Source organism: Perca flavescens, chromosome 7, assembly GCF_004354835.1.
Source record: "Perca flavescens isolate YP-PL-M2 chromosome 7, PFLA_1.0, whole genome shotgun sequence".
Taxonomy (NCBI): domain Eukaryota; kingdom Metazoa; phylum Chordata; class Actinopteri; order Perciformes; family Percidae; genus Perca; species Perca flavescens.
In genome coordinates this window covers 26705685-26720782 of record NC_041337.1, presented here as the reverse complement: position 1 = coordinate 26720782, position 15098 = coordinate 26705685, and the positions used below count along the sequence as shown (strand labels likewise).

Genomic DNA, 15098 nt, shown 5'->3' with positions numbered 1-15098 from the left:
TTTCAGTAAAGCAGCTACGAATATTTTTGTCAGTTTGATGTTGATGCTTCCATACAGCTAATTACACCTTTGTTTACGACCAGGCTTCAAGATAAATACAGCAACAGTGTAAGATATTTCATAAACACAGCACTAATTACCACTTCACAACTCAAGAAATGTGTTAAGCTTTAAATATAATCTACATTTCTCTGATGAGAGCTATAAGAGCTTAAAGCAGCATTAATAAATGTTTTGCCACTTAGGGGAAGCAGAACAAGCTTTAAACACAACAATGGCATTTTATCACCTTTCATCACCTTAAGACTTTATGGCAAAAGTGTTCAAAATGGTTTTCAAAATTCAAAGTGTAATATAAAAGTCCAATATTCACTCTAATTGTATTTCTGTTTTGGTGTCCACCAAGATCCTGAGGGAAATATATGGCTGATTAGCTGCTAGTCGCTAACTTCGTCTACAATTTTATGGGTTTATCTAAGCAGTTTCACTCAAAGCAGCTGCCCACTGTGTCAGGAAACATGGTTGATGAGAGTGGTGCGTCTGAACGTACATTAAGGTTGAGGGTCTTAAAACCAAAATGATTAGCTGAAAAGCTCTGTAGAGCTGCAGAGTCTGGTTTAGATTCTCTGGGGTTTTTACTATGAGCGACTATTTTAAACTGTACTGAGGCAAGCATAGTATCACCTACGATTAATGCACTTTCAAGCTGCAGTGGGTAAAATGCAAAAAAAATGCTAGAATTTGAAGTAGAGTGAGACCTCTTCCTGCAGTTTTCCCTCTTGCCTCATTGTGGCATGGGCAGAACAGCCAATAGGAACGCTTTCTCTCTAATGACCTGTCTCCCATGACGGCTAGATTTTCTGAAGCCTGGAAACATAGGCGAGAGGCTGTGCAGGAGTCTAGTTTTCTAAAAGACCACTTGAATTACAATATGCTGAAAGATTATTATGGAATTATTGCCAAACAACACCAACAATAAAGGGCCTACCACAGCTTTAATGCACTCAGGCTAAACATACCGAGAGAATGTGATGTGACAATGGTAAAAGAAAAACATATATGAGGAGTTTTGAAAGATGCTACAAATCAGACATGACCTGCTTGGCTCCATTACTGACCCCACAGTGAGTATTTGTGTCTAAGCTGGGGTTCTTTTATTAAAAGTAGGTAGCACTTTGATATGTAAATCAAAGTGTCATGGCCATGAAGGCAAACAAAATCTCATTTATTTCTTGCTGGGAACATCGATGGGGGCTCAAATCCTGCTGCCACAGAGGTCACAAGCTAGCTGTCCTCTCCTCTCTGTCCCTTCCTTTTTTCTGTCCCATTCTCTCTCTATCGATCTCCCTTTCAGCCTCTCACTCACCCTGTTTCCACCTGGTATTAAGATCTGATCTGAGTGATGGGATCACATATGGACAGCTCCAAGTACAGGTGAAAACACTCTCATGACGCAATGAGATTCACTCTCAAAAACTACATTTGGAGGTGGTTTGAGTGTGTGTCCACATTCTAATAGCAGTGAGAATGGGAATGTGTCCTGTGTCCACATTAAAGACCACCCACTCAGCTGTGAGCGGAACTACATAGGCTAGTCAATCAAAGTATTTCTCGTGTCACAAAAAACACTGAGTTAATCTTGTGTTTTGGATGTTTTTATCATACCGTCGGTAATGTTTCGGTCTTCTTGTTCCTGTGCTGCCTGGTCTTCGTTGTCGGAGCTCTGTGCAGTGCGATTGCGTTGAAAAGGCAGCCGCTGGTATGCAATAACGTTATTTTTAGTTTCATAAAAAATCTCTGAATTCACCAATATGTAGGCTATTACTACAAACAATCCTGATCCTATGTTGTCTCCTTCGGTTAATTATTAGGGGTCCAAGCCCGAGGGGGCTGGGAACCATGTTTGCAAGGCAATGCGGTTCACAGATCCAGTGGAGCTGTGGAACCCTATTGCTTTCCTAAGGATTATTATTATTTTTCCGTTGATAAAACTGATGCTACAGCCTAAACCGTACATGTTGGGGGGGAGCTCGGACAAAAACATTTGCACCACTAGGTGGCGCTATAGAAGAGATATGCGTTTGGCCCTATAACTCCCAAACCGTACGTCGCACATTAAAAATAAACATATCCACGCGTTCCCTGAATTCAGCTGAATCTCCTGATATAGGCCACGCCCATTTCTGCCTAGACTTTTATGCCCGACAAATCGTGATTTATCGTAAACCTACTTTTTCTAACTCCTCCTAGACCGTGCGACAGATCTGCACGAAAGTTAGTACGTAGCATCTCCAGACCAAACTGACAAAAAATTATCAAAAGAATTTTTATTGGATGAAAATTGCGCAAATTACGCATGAACAAATTTGTGTAGTTAGCTACGAAAACACGAACTTTGCCATATCTCAGCCATATCTTGGCCACTAGGAGGCACTACAAGTACAAAAAGTTTATATCTCATGAACGGCTCATCTGATTTTTTGAGGGTACCATCTAGGGCCACTCCTGAGGCCACACCTATAGTGGGGTACTGATTGGTCAAAGTGGGCGTGGTCTATGGGACCCAGGTTTGGATTCACCATTTACACTAATATGAGCATCTCCAAATTTACAGTGTAGATGTACAATGGCTCATGGACCTCACTTACCAAAAATTACACATATGGACCACTAGGTGGCGCTATAATGATGTCAAACGTGTTTTTGCCTATAACTCCCACATTACACATCGCACATTAGAAAACCTTACATCCTTGTGTTCCTTGAATCGAGCTGAATGTGATGCCATAGGCCACTGCTATTTCCACTAAAAGGTTTTTGGCAGTACCGCCCAATGCGCAAAACCAACTTTTTTGAACTCCTCCTAGGCCGTGCGACCTATTTACACGAAACCTGGTAGGTAGCATCTCCAGATGGACCTGACCAAAACTTATCAAAAGAATTTACAACCAAACAAATTTCCATAGCTAGCCACAAAACACGAACTTTAGCATATCTTGGCTAAATTAAAAGGTATCAGCGCAAAACTTGGTAATACTGTTCAGCATCCCACTCCGAGGCGCTTTACCAAATTTGGTGAGGATCGGCCATTAGGGGTTGCTAGAATGAATGTAGACGCGTTTTGGCAAATAACTCAATGCATTTAAATGGGAAATTTGCAATGGTAATATCTCTGCCGCAGAAAATGCTATCATCACAAATCTTGAGATTATTGTTCAACATGCCACTCTATGGCTCTGTACCGGATTTGATGATGATCGGCCTTAATTGAGGTAGAAGCGCTATAGTCAACGTAGATTGTTTTGTAGATTGTAGTTTTGGCCCTTTTACTCAATCAATGTTAATGGGATATTTGCAACGGCTCACACCTCTCGATATTTCCCGACGTTTGCTCTCGCTTTGGGTCCCGCTTTGGGTCCCACTTTCGCACGCTTCCTGGGTCGTCGGGGGCGACTGGCGCTGGGAGGCTTGGACCCCGTCATAACTGCTTGCAGTTGTAGTTAGTTTTGCATTGCCAGAGCTACACAGCGCTGTCTAAAGTAAGACGGTGCATGAGTGGTCAATGTAGCGGCTGTGAAACGGTTTCATTTCCTATAAGTTATTCACAATAAAAGTCCCCTGTTATTTTGCTATTTAAATGCTTACGTTATGAAGCGGCAAAATCAGGAAATGTTGGGTCTTCATCGGCAGTAACGTAACAACTCCAACAAGCTAATATGAAATGTAAAATAAAGCAGTTCTAATATACAGTAAACTAAACTTCAAACCACAGAGATGCAGATAGAAGCTACAAATGTTCTAAGAGCTGAACACACAGAGACTTTAAAAAAATGTCTCTCTCTCTTGCACAGGTAGACCTCCTTATTTCGGCACCCTTTTATATAGGCTACAGTCTATGGTTGGCACACAGACAGACTGTGGGCAGCGCTTCTTTCATTTGATTTATGTGAGAATAACAACTGACATTTATAAACACACACAAATAGCTTATGCAAGCGGAAATGATATACGTGTTTATTTGCATATAGAGCGGGGAAGTGAGATCCGATCACAAATGGTCACTCAGGACGCATTTGGAGACACATTCTACTGCCAGGTGGAAACACCCGTACCTAGAGCTGTCCACTTGTGATGGGATTACTCATGACGGATGATAAAACCAGGTCAGAACAGGGCCATTGTTTGGCAGTGATTTGACCAAACAAAACGTAACCGGGTATCTCTAAAGCAAGGTGACTGCCAAAGGTGAAATTTAAACTGGACAGCCAGGACACACTGATAGCTTTTAGATAGCAAGGCCAAATTTCCGTCTCTCTAACTGGCAGTCCTGGATGAAAATAAAACTGGCCTATGCACTCAGATTTGTCACCCATGTCATTATCTGCTATATTTGCGCTGCGCCGTTAAATGCACTGCCCTGAAAATTAGGTTTTAATGGTCTTAATGTTGGTGTTTGGGATGCTGTACCTCACGTTCTTGGGTTCATTTGTTTCATTAAAGAGCTGTACTAGGAAAATATACATATTTTAGTCTTCAAATGGCAGCCTGAAGTTACTCTAAATGAGCTATTTGGACTCAAATACCCTGAAAACATGTAACATAGCATCAGCAAACTACACGCAGCATGCTCGTGCTCACCAGCGGAGCCAATTGGATTCCTCTGGTATAACATCACAGACTGGCTGCGGCTGCTTAACATGCGTGCGTTGTGTTCACTGACATCCCATTTGCCAATCGATGGTTGCATGCATTTTTTGACCATTTGTATTATACTGAGAAGTTTCCCTTGCATGGACAGAGGAGTGTCCATTAGAGGTAGGGAGAGAACACAGCTTAATGCAATGCCATAATGTGATTTAATCAGTTGTGGTTTTCGGGACATATTTGCCAAGTGCAGCATTTAATTTGAATTTCCTGACTGGGAAGTGCTCCCTTTCACTCTGACATCAATGTAAAATGAAACAATTCTTGGTAGAGGCCCCAGTTATTGATCAAGGTCAGGGGCAAGCTGTATAATGCCTGAACTTAGACAGATGTTAATTTCTAACCGAACACTTTCAACTTAAGAGCTTTGACGTCAGCCGGAGACAGGCAGAGAGGGAGACTAGGGAGGATAGAGAGGGGAGATGAGGGAAATGCAAATGACTTGACAGATAATGTGCCTTTGCCATGGCAAGGGACTCTGATTGCGCTGGGAAGGTAAAGCTTTCCTGAGCCAGCCAGAGATATCATTAATCCAAGGTTGACCTGGCCCGCAGAAGTTTATTATCCAAGAGGAGGCTGTCCGGTAGCAGGCAGGCAGAGGAGAGGCTGTGTGCTTTTCCAAAATGACCGAGCAGCACTTCCTTTTGAGCCTTCCCGAAGACAAATTGGCTTGGATCAGCAGTTAGGCAGCTGGCTGATGGAGAGGTGAGATGTATAAGGCCCACATGGGCATTTTCATCATGACGGCTTTTCTTTTTTTTCCCTCCTCCTGCCACATGTCACCTGCTGCAGTGTGTCATTGTGTCCTAGTCAGAGCTCTCATGCTCTATCACTCACTCACACAAGTACACAGCACACAAACCATACAGTAGAGTTGAATAGGCTCACACTAATCCTCACTTCAGACATGTACCGCACAGTTTTGTTTGTGGATTACTGTCCTGTGGCAAAAGGGAGAGATCAGAACACACAGGAGTCTTAAGAATTATAATAAGAACAATGCTTTTGTACTTTAGTCATACAGAACAAAGGGAGCAAGCAGAGAACCTTTGGTCCATGTATCTGCAAGCTGGTTAAGATGCAAAAGGCTGCATAGTTGCTCATTCAAAGAATAGTCATAATTTTATGGCATGGCAGTGTCCAAACAGCTTTGCAAAACAAGGTGAAAACCAGGTACCTGTCACAAACGTGTGACAAATTATGATGAAGTGGTGTTCATTGCTTTGGTTTGACTATTATTCAGAGGTTGGTGGGTTTATAATCCTTCTCAAATTAAACATCAGTGGAAGTCACCAATACTTACAAGAGTTGTACTTTTCTCAACCAGTGTCTCCGCTGTCCATGTGATGGCACTGTAATTGGGTTTTAATTTGTCCAATAATGATTTTCTATAATGGGTCAGACAAGTGCAGATTGATCTTAAACAGCTTGTGCATTATAAATATTAACAGTTGGTTAGTATGCGTTCAAAGAGAAGAAAGCTTGTGACCTGTGGATAAGTCCTGGCTGGAGTTCCCTCTGTCACATATTATCCCTAGTTCAGATACTTAGCACAGTATAACATTACCACAGACATACTGAAATCAATTAGCTTTCCTAGGATGTAGCAGGGCGTCTATAGTTCTTTAAAGCAGCACTATTCAATATTTTTATAATCAAATGACAATGTGTAATTTTAAAAGAATTATCTCCACTCTATCAGTTCCCCTCAGTTCAAGCATTTTAGCCTCTTTTAGCTCATTGCTTTGGTTTACAAACTCCTGTATGCTACCTGCCCAGCACCAAACAACAGACAGGCAAAGTTAATGTCTAGAGGGGGTGAACATAGGGGAGCATTTATCAGCTAAAACGCCAGATATTTTTCAACAGAACCAAAAAGAGAGTGAATATTAGGTTCAGTCCAAAACCAGAGATCTAGAGATAGTACTCCAGATAAAATATCTCTCTGTTGATGGACGTGTGAGGCAACTCCATTCTAACATATTTAACATGACATTTGACATTAAAGTGATAATACCGTTGTGTTTTTAGTCTGTTCTGTTGCCCCCAAGTCACAAAAAAAAACAATAATCCAGCTTTAAGTTTCCTGAAAAGGAAAAGAATATATAATATTTTTCATGTAAAGTCTTAAGAACTTTCAAAACACTGTTTCTGAAGTGTGACCTTTAAAGTATTAGTTTGATTTAGTTTAACATTAAGTTGACACACTGGAAAATTATAATCCTTACCCAACCCAAAATTGTAAAACAATATATAAATTCTGTGAATTGTGTAGTTTGACAAGATGTGAGTTGTGAAAGAATGAAAGAATGACGTATTGACATTGCTTATTTGACGTGATGTGGTAACAAGTGAAGCACGCTGCGTCTCGCACTCTTGCTAATGTTTGCTTATCCTTAAACTCACCGTTTGTAACCTAACTCTCTCCTAAACCTAAAGTAGTAGATTTACTAACTTGCTGATCTGCTATTGAGCTGCTATGACCATGCTGAAAACTAAAGTGGTGCAGACCAACACAAATGCCGAGGCGGTCACCATGGTGTCCCTCACCCACCTGCTTGAGTCTCAACGAACCGCCATCTCCGAGGACTTTAAACAAACTATCAGCTCTCGAGACCAAGTTGAATGGTGTCTTAACTACCATGACAGAACATGTTGAGAAACTCAAAATACTTGAGAGTGAATGTGACGCGCAAGAGGTATGCCTGAAGGCTGCCAAGGAAGCTATCACCAAGCTACAGAGAGACCATGCTAAACTAGCAACTAAAGTTGTCGACCTTGAGTCACGGAGACGGCGTAACAACATCAGGGTTATCGGTGTACCTGAATCTATGGAGGGGCCTGGGCCAAAGGCTTTCTTCGCCGGGATGCTCGAGGAGGTCTTTGGAGGGATCTTTGATTTGCCTGTGTAGTGTGAATGGGGTCATAGAGCCCTGGCACTTAAACCTCCACCCATATGCCGATTTACTTAACCTCGATGGGTACAATCTACACATTTAGAACAGACCAAATAGAACAGGTGGAGAGGTCTGCCTCTATGTGAAGAACAGTCTCCAAGTAAAAACCTGTGATCTTTATTTAGAGGATGACCACTGTGAGTCTTTATTTATTGAGATTAACAAAAAATATTTATTGTCTATGTACTCTATCACCCACCAGACTCTGCTCTTGACACTTTTTGCTGTAAACTGGAAGATCTATTACATAAACTGAATAAACAAAAAAAAAAGACTCCTCGGTGATTATAACATTGATATTTCCAAGGAAGATGGGGCAAAACATGACTTTAGGAACACATTGCATTCCTCCTCTATCTAAATTTCTAAATTCCCCCACCCAACCTCTATTCCACCGTTTTGAGTTACTAAGACTGACTGAGCTAAGTGAATATCATAATGCCTGCCTTATGTTCCAAATTGTCAACAGGCTGAACTCTAGATTGAGTAGTCTTGTTCCCATCTCCAGCCCCCAGCATACATACCAAACGAGAATCAAAACACTTGTCGCCGACATGCGCGTGCCAGTATGAGTGTTGTCTGTAGGGGGCCGCAGATCTGGAACAGGATTGATGATGGCCTCAAGGTGTTGCCCTCTATCTCCAACTTTAAAAGACAACTAAAAAAACATTTCTTATTAACCTATATCTATATCTAGTTCTTTCATGGACTACTGGGATGTATGTGTATGATTGTATGTGTATGTAATGTTAAGTATATACTGGTGCGCTTTTTGCGTGCATTTATTCATCATCATCTGGATACAGGTGGTATCTGTGTATTCTATAGTCTGTACCAATACCCTTTCATGAATCATTGGCCCCCACCTTTAAGCTTTTCTAGCTTCTTTGGGGGACCCATTCACTCTACCCAATTGATCTTGTACCCCAACTAGGGATGGGCATTCGAGTAAATTTTTTTAGTTGATCGTCGGGAGAATTAATGATTGACTATTGATTAATCATTAATATTTGTAAATAATAATAATAATAATATAATATCATTATTTATTTATTAAATTAAAAATGCAATGAAAATACAAAAATGCCGGGATGCACAGGTACCTCCAAGGCTAACTTGGCCAGCCCGGGGAACCTTATTCCATTCTTTGTAGTGAGTTTCTACCAGTCTGGTGATGGTACTTCGTGACGAAATGTGATATCCTGGTTCCAATATCCATCTCAATGAACTTGCAGATCCCTTGGGTAATTGTCTCTGCTCGTTGTGCATCGCAGCTCCTCCATGCTAACGCCAAGTTTATGCTAGGTTGAGACAGAGCAGGATGCACCGCGGCCGCCACCAACATTAACCAGGGTCGGATGCACTTTGTTTAGTGGTAGGCTACATCATTTGAGTCATAGCCGTGTTGTACTTATACTCTCAGTGTATGCAGTGAACTAAGTTGTTTATGATAACTTTTGAAATCAAAATGGAAACTCGCAGCCAGGTAACTGAGTATGGAGTCAAATATTGCCCTCGAGTGATAAAATGTTTAATTGCTGCCACACTGTGAAATTAATTTAATTGCTTCAAGACTTACACTACGCAACGCAACCAGCATTACTGTAATCGATAACAAATTAACGTGATCGACGAAATTCTTAATAATCAATTATCGATCGTCGAGTAATCATGCCCATCCCTAACCCCAACTGTATTATTGTATTGGTAGTGGTATTGTGAATAAAAAATAAATAAATAAAAATGAAGCAGTGCTGTTGCATTTATGTTCTTATTAACAATTTTACACTTCAAGTTGGTCACATATTAAGTTTGATTCACAAAAAAAATATTTCTGATTGTCCATATCTGGTTTTGGGCAAATTTGATTTTCTTTTTTTTTTGCTATTAAAACTGTTTTAAATTCAGTTTATAATAAATACTAACAGTGTCCTAAATTTGCCACTGAAGCTCTTAAGAATAGCATGAACACCTACTCTATTACTCTAAACCAGCTTTAATGCTTATGTACATTATGTGTGTTTTCTCATTCCTCTAACATGCATTTTCAAAGCACTCAGACTACCCTACCTGTCAGGACAACCTTTTGATCAAATATTTTATTTGATATACCATATCAAACAATTTGCTCTCACATCATGTTTAAATAAAAAGCCTAAGGGCAAAATCTATGGAGATATGGTGGTAAAAATGTTAGAAAAAAAGCATACCAGCTCTTCAAATGTGGGTCTTCTATTGAAGGGTTCATCTGGTTTGAAAAATAATGACATAAGAATTATAAGTTTTATAAGTACTTAGAGAAAACTTCAACTTGGTTATCCATTACAGTTGGCTGTACTGTAATGGAATAATGTATGTTACTCTTAAATTATGAATCGCAGTGGATGACAGAGTCATCAATACTTACTGAAGAGCAAAATTGTTCTAGGTTATCATCCTCTGCTTTGAAAAGTGAGCTGCCCTTGATACTCTGTACTACTACTACTGTAGGGTGCGGTGGGTTTGTACAGTACAGAAAACAAAAGAGAAGTGCATGGCTCTTTGCTGTGGGTAACGGGAGCAAAACCATTTCCTCCATAGATGTAAATTATCTTGTGTTTATTTTCTTTTTGCAGGTTTGGCAGTCCACCAGATAATCACAATCACTGTGTCTCTCATTATGGTTATCGCAGCCTTGATTACAACACTCGTCCTTAAAAACTGGTAGGAAAGATTCCTTTACTTATTCCTTTAACTGTAGAAGCTCACATTTTGTCAGAAATCCTTGCAGATGATGTGAAGGGTACAAGGTATGATTTTATGTTTGTTTCTTGTCTTTGGTGCGTGTTTTTGTAGCTGTGCGCAGTCGGGAAATGGCCGCCACAATAGCCATCAGCGCAAGATCCACCAGCAGGAAGAAAGCTGCCAAAACCTGACAGACTTCACCCCAGCCCGGGTGCCCAGCAAGGTGGACATATTCACTGCCTACAATGACAGCCTGCAGTGCTCACATGAGTGCGTTCGGACTGCCGTGCCCATCTACACTGATGAGATGATCCAGCAGACGCCTGTCTACAAGACTGCTTACAACGGAAACAGGTACGCTGGCCCAGGGCTGTTTATAGCACAGGGTGAATGCACACTGGAACATTTGTTCAGTCAGCCAGCAATGGAAATCCACAGCCCTTTTATGCTTTTCTAAAGAGATGTCTCTGTCCACCACAGTTATTATCATTAATGTTATTAGTCTAAAATATTATGAAACCCCATCCTGAATGCCAAAGCCATATGAATTCAAATTGGGTTAAGAAATCAATGTCTATTTCTGAATAATTATGGTTTTACGAGGGGGTAAATGTTCTAATAACTTGCACATGAAATTATAAAGCATTAAGAAGAAGATGACAAACAGACGAGAGAGAGTACATCAGAATAACAATCGTAGTGCATTTACTTTTTCTTCACGAAGTGCTCGGGTTTCTCTGCTGTCACTCTCAACCACAATTAGCTTCAGTCTGACGTTTGTTTCTCAGCAAAGCCACACATAAATTGGTTGCCTTTAATGCTGTCTTCCATCGCCTAATTCCTCGTCCATATGCCCGATACCTGGTGGAGCGGTGTGCCTCGGCATGCTCAAGCTGCACACAAAAATATGCACCTACCAGTTGTTTTCATTGTTGTAATGAGTCAATTTATAGCTATAGGGCAACGTGATGTGAAGTCATTACAGTCTAACTGATCCTTCTGACAGCATTTCAAATGGCAGACAGATATATAAATATATACTTTGAAAACTGAACTTCAATACCCACAAGTCATGTAATGTGATATCAGTAAACTGCACATGTTTACCAACCCAGCTAAAATGTGCTGCTTTATACCAAAAGGGTGGCAAAAGATTGCAACACTGGTAAGTCATTGTGTTTGCATTTCGCTCTGAGTTTAAATTAAGATAAGATAGACTTCATTAATCCCACACTGGGGAAATTCCTGTGCTACAGCAGCTCAAAAGAAAAATGTACACACATCAGAATAACACAAATACACTTTAAGTAGACATAGGAGAAAAAATATACATAAAGTATAGGGAATGGAAAAATAGAATAGAAATTGTTATAATAACAATAATAGTAATAAAACAACCGTATTTACACAACAAACAACCTTGTATAAACAGACAGTATATAAACACAGATATACAGATGAGTAAGGTGCGAATTAATAGAGATTGCAAAGTTGGAGGTGACACAGAGTAATAAATAGATAAATGTGCATTAGCAGAATATTGTCCAGGGATGGCTCATATTGCAGAAACAGTTAGCAGTGCTACATTATGATGTTGCATTATAGAGTCTGACTGCTGCTGGAATGAATGGTCTGCGGTAGCGCTCCTTCTTGCACTGAGGGAGCAGCGGTCTACTGCTAAAGGAGCTACTCAGGGAACTCACAGTCTCGTGTAGGGGGTGAGAGGTGTTGCCCATGATTGATGCCAGCCTGGCCAACATCCTCCTCTCCCCCACCTCCTTTATGGTGTCCAGAGGGCAGACCAGAACAGAGCTAGCCCTCTTCACCAGTTTGTTGAGTCTTGTCCTGTCCCTCTCTATGCTCCCAGCTCCCCAGCAGGCTACTGCATAAAAGACTGCAGACACAACCACAGAGTCATAAAATGTTTTTAACAATTGCTTCTCTCTGTGGGTGAAGATGTGTCACTCTTTGTGATATAAACTGACAAGGAAAGTGTGTTTTACATAGAAATTAGGCACATTATACCTTAAACTTTCATTGATATGTAGTGCGACAATAAGCTTGGTTGAGTTTTGACAGTGTTTACCGTCTGAGTGGATAACCGTAACACTCATCTGCTGCAGGGGCCAGCAAAGATGGTCACACTTACTCTGCGTATCCAAAGTCTGTGACAGATTCATTATGCTGGCAGTGAGGGGAGGATCATTCATCTGGTGTAAATAGTCCACAAAGTGTCTGGATTTGTTTATTTAAAGTCATGGAAGGATGGCTACATTTTTAGCAACAGTGCTGATTAATCTTGAATTTTTAGTAAGTGATTATCTCTGTTGTGTTGGTCTGTGACCAATAATACAGCGTTGACAGCGGCACTGAAGGTTTATCGATTAGCACAGTAGAGAACGTATGAAGTCTTTGGAAAACAATGTCTGTGTTCTGAGGAAAACTATCAACGAGCCTGCTCAGCAATAATGCCACTTTAGAAATAATTTAGGTTAAATTCTATTGACGATAAATATAGTACTGATTGGATGTAATATAAATATGTATATGTATTCCATCCAGTAATAACATTTTGTCATCTTTATCCTATAGGCCCTCCCCCACTGAACGTCAACTGATTCCTGTGGCCTTTGTGTCAGAGAAATGGTTTGAGATCTCTTGTTGACGAGCTGAAGGCCTTGTTCACTTCCTGTGGGCGAAAGAGACTTCCTGAATTCAAGCTCTGGTGGGTACTGTGCCACTTTGTCCTCTTGCAAATCATCGTCTGAGCCAAAGCCACCTCGATCCCCATGGTGATGCTGCTCCACTTTGGGAATAGAGGGGAACTTGGCATATGTTTGTTATTTGTGACATGTTTATGCTCCGTTCCATTTTCTGAGCAGTAATGAAAAAAGGGTGGAGAAATCCAGTTTGGTGCTGTATCAGAAGTATTTCGTCGAGATAAGAAACTAATTATGTATATACAGTATCAGTATTAATAAGCTATATGCTCACAATTAATGATTTCACTTCTCATATCTGAAACACTTTCATTAATATTTATGTTGCCACTCTCATCCATACACCGACATGCATATTATTACGTTCTGAACAGCAGTGAAGGAGCACTTTTTCTTGACTTGTGACATATTTTTATGCATGGATAATATATGCCAGAATGGCCTGCATTTGAAATTCAAAGCGTGAAAGTTAAACACATGCTCTGGCCCCACAGTGTTGCTGGAAGCCCGGGGGGAGGTGTAACGTCTGCTATTGACCCAGATTTTAAAAGGAATAGATTGCCTGCAGGTAGCGTAGTGAGAGGACAGCGCCTCGCCGTTGTCTGGACACAGTCTCAGTCAGCTCTACACAGCATGTCCCCTATGCTGCAGCCTTAAAATATCGCTTATTATTATACTGCAAACCTAATGTATTTCTCAGGGTTAAGTGTATGTTACAGTATAGCTTTTTAACACAGCATTGCCATTTCATCTGGTTTGAGAAAAGCATTGGGTTGCATGTTTTTAAGGCCAGCGTTGGATACCAATTCGCCCCTGTAACAGTGATTGTTTTGTTTTTGTGCTGGGCTCTTACTGAGGGATAATGGTGATTTTATTCTCCACAGGATCCAGTTGGAAACAAGAAACACACAAAACAGCTTTTTTGTAAAATAGTGTGATTACTCTTTGGACACTGGTGAAGATATTTATTTTTCTAGAGATCACAAGCAGAGCAGCCACAATGCTGCCACTCCATATTTCCAGAAACGTTCAGTCATTTAGATATAGATTATATATAGGTATATTTACAGGATGTGTGGGACAAGACTGTGGACGTCACAGATGTCTCAAGGAAAACATTTGACATTTGAAAAGAAATGAACCCAAGGAGCTGCTGTGGGTGAAGGATGAACTGTATTTCTGAACAATGTGCCAATAATGCCACTATGTGCCACAACCTGGATTAAAGGAAGTTTCAACAACTGATGGACTAAACAAAGAGCGCTATATTAACCCTGTATCGACTTCAACTACATTGTTTCTTTTTGTTTTTTTAAAGAAATGTGAAAGATAAAAAAAATGCTACAAATGTATTTGAATATGTTTTGAAATAGTTTTAAGAAATGTGTTGCAAAAGAGTCTAAAAGATATTTATATGAAGCACTATTGTATTAGTTTGGGAAGAGAGAAGATGGATAAAAAGAAACGGTATATGCTTTAGTGAACAGTTGATTTTAAAACATTGTTTCTATAGGTCCCATTTTAAACAGAATAATTATGTCTATTTTTTTACACAGTATAGTCTGCCACAGCCCAAACAGTGGAGGTCAGAAGCTCTTGGGATTCAGCACTGTTAATTAAAAACTCCCACCCGAGCCGAGATTATAACAAAGAAAACTGAATACTGAATACACCTGGTGCAAGCCAAACCACCGCTTGCACCAATTGCTTATTGTGTAAGATTTGTACCTGATTTGGCTTCATGGAAAAACAAACACAAGGTTTCTGTGGTGCAGGATCACTGCTGCAACGAATCCCATAGCAGCAAATTCATGACTAGATTGGGTATGGATAGCCACAACAGACTGCATGGAGCTGGACAGGACATTCATACTGCCTCAGGTCTGTCTAGCTCGCTTGCACACTTGTGCCATGTTGGTCTCAGTTTCAGCAGCTGTTTGGGATAAATTCTAATGACTGGTTATGATTTTGATCTGAGCCACAGCGCTAAAAG

The 15098-nt window shown here is 40.4% G+C and overlaps 1 protein-coding gene across 1 annotated transcript in view; it reads left to right on the top strand.

The window, feature by feature from the left end:
* ajap1 (adherens junctions associated protein 1) overlaps nt 1-14610 on the top strand; it is a 50932-nt gene extending 36322 nt beyond the window's left edge. The window contains exons 3-6 of the mRNA XM_028581900.1: nt 10277-10364; nt 10497-10739; nt 12978-13110; nt 13990-14610. Of these exons, the coding sequence (XP_028437701.1) occupies nt 10277-10364; nt 10497-10739; nt 12978-13050 (404 nt within the window). The 3' untranslated portion in view covers nt 13051-13110; nt 13990-14610. The remainder of the gene's footprint in view (nt 1-10276; nt 10365-10496; nt 10740-12977; nt 13111-13989) is intronic.
* Nucleotides 14611-15098: the final 488 nt, after the last annotated feature.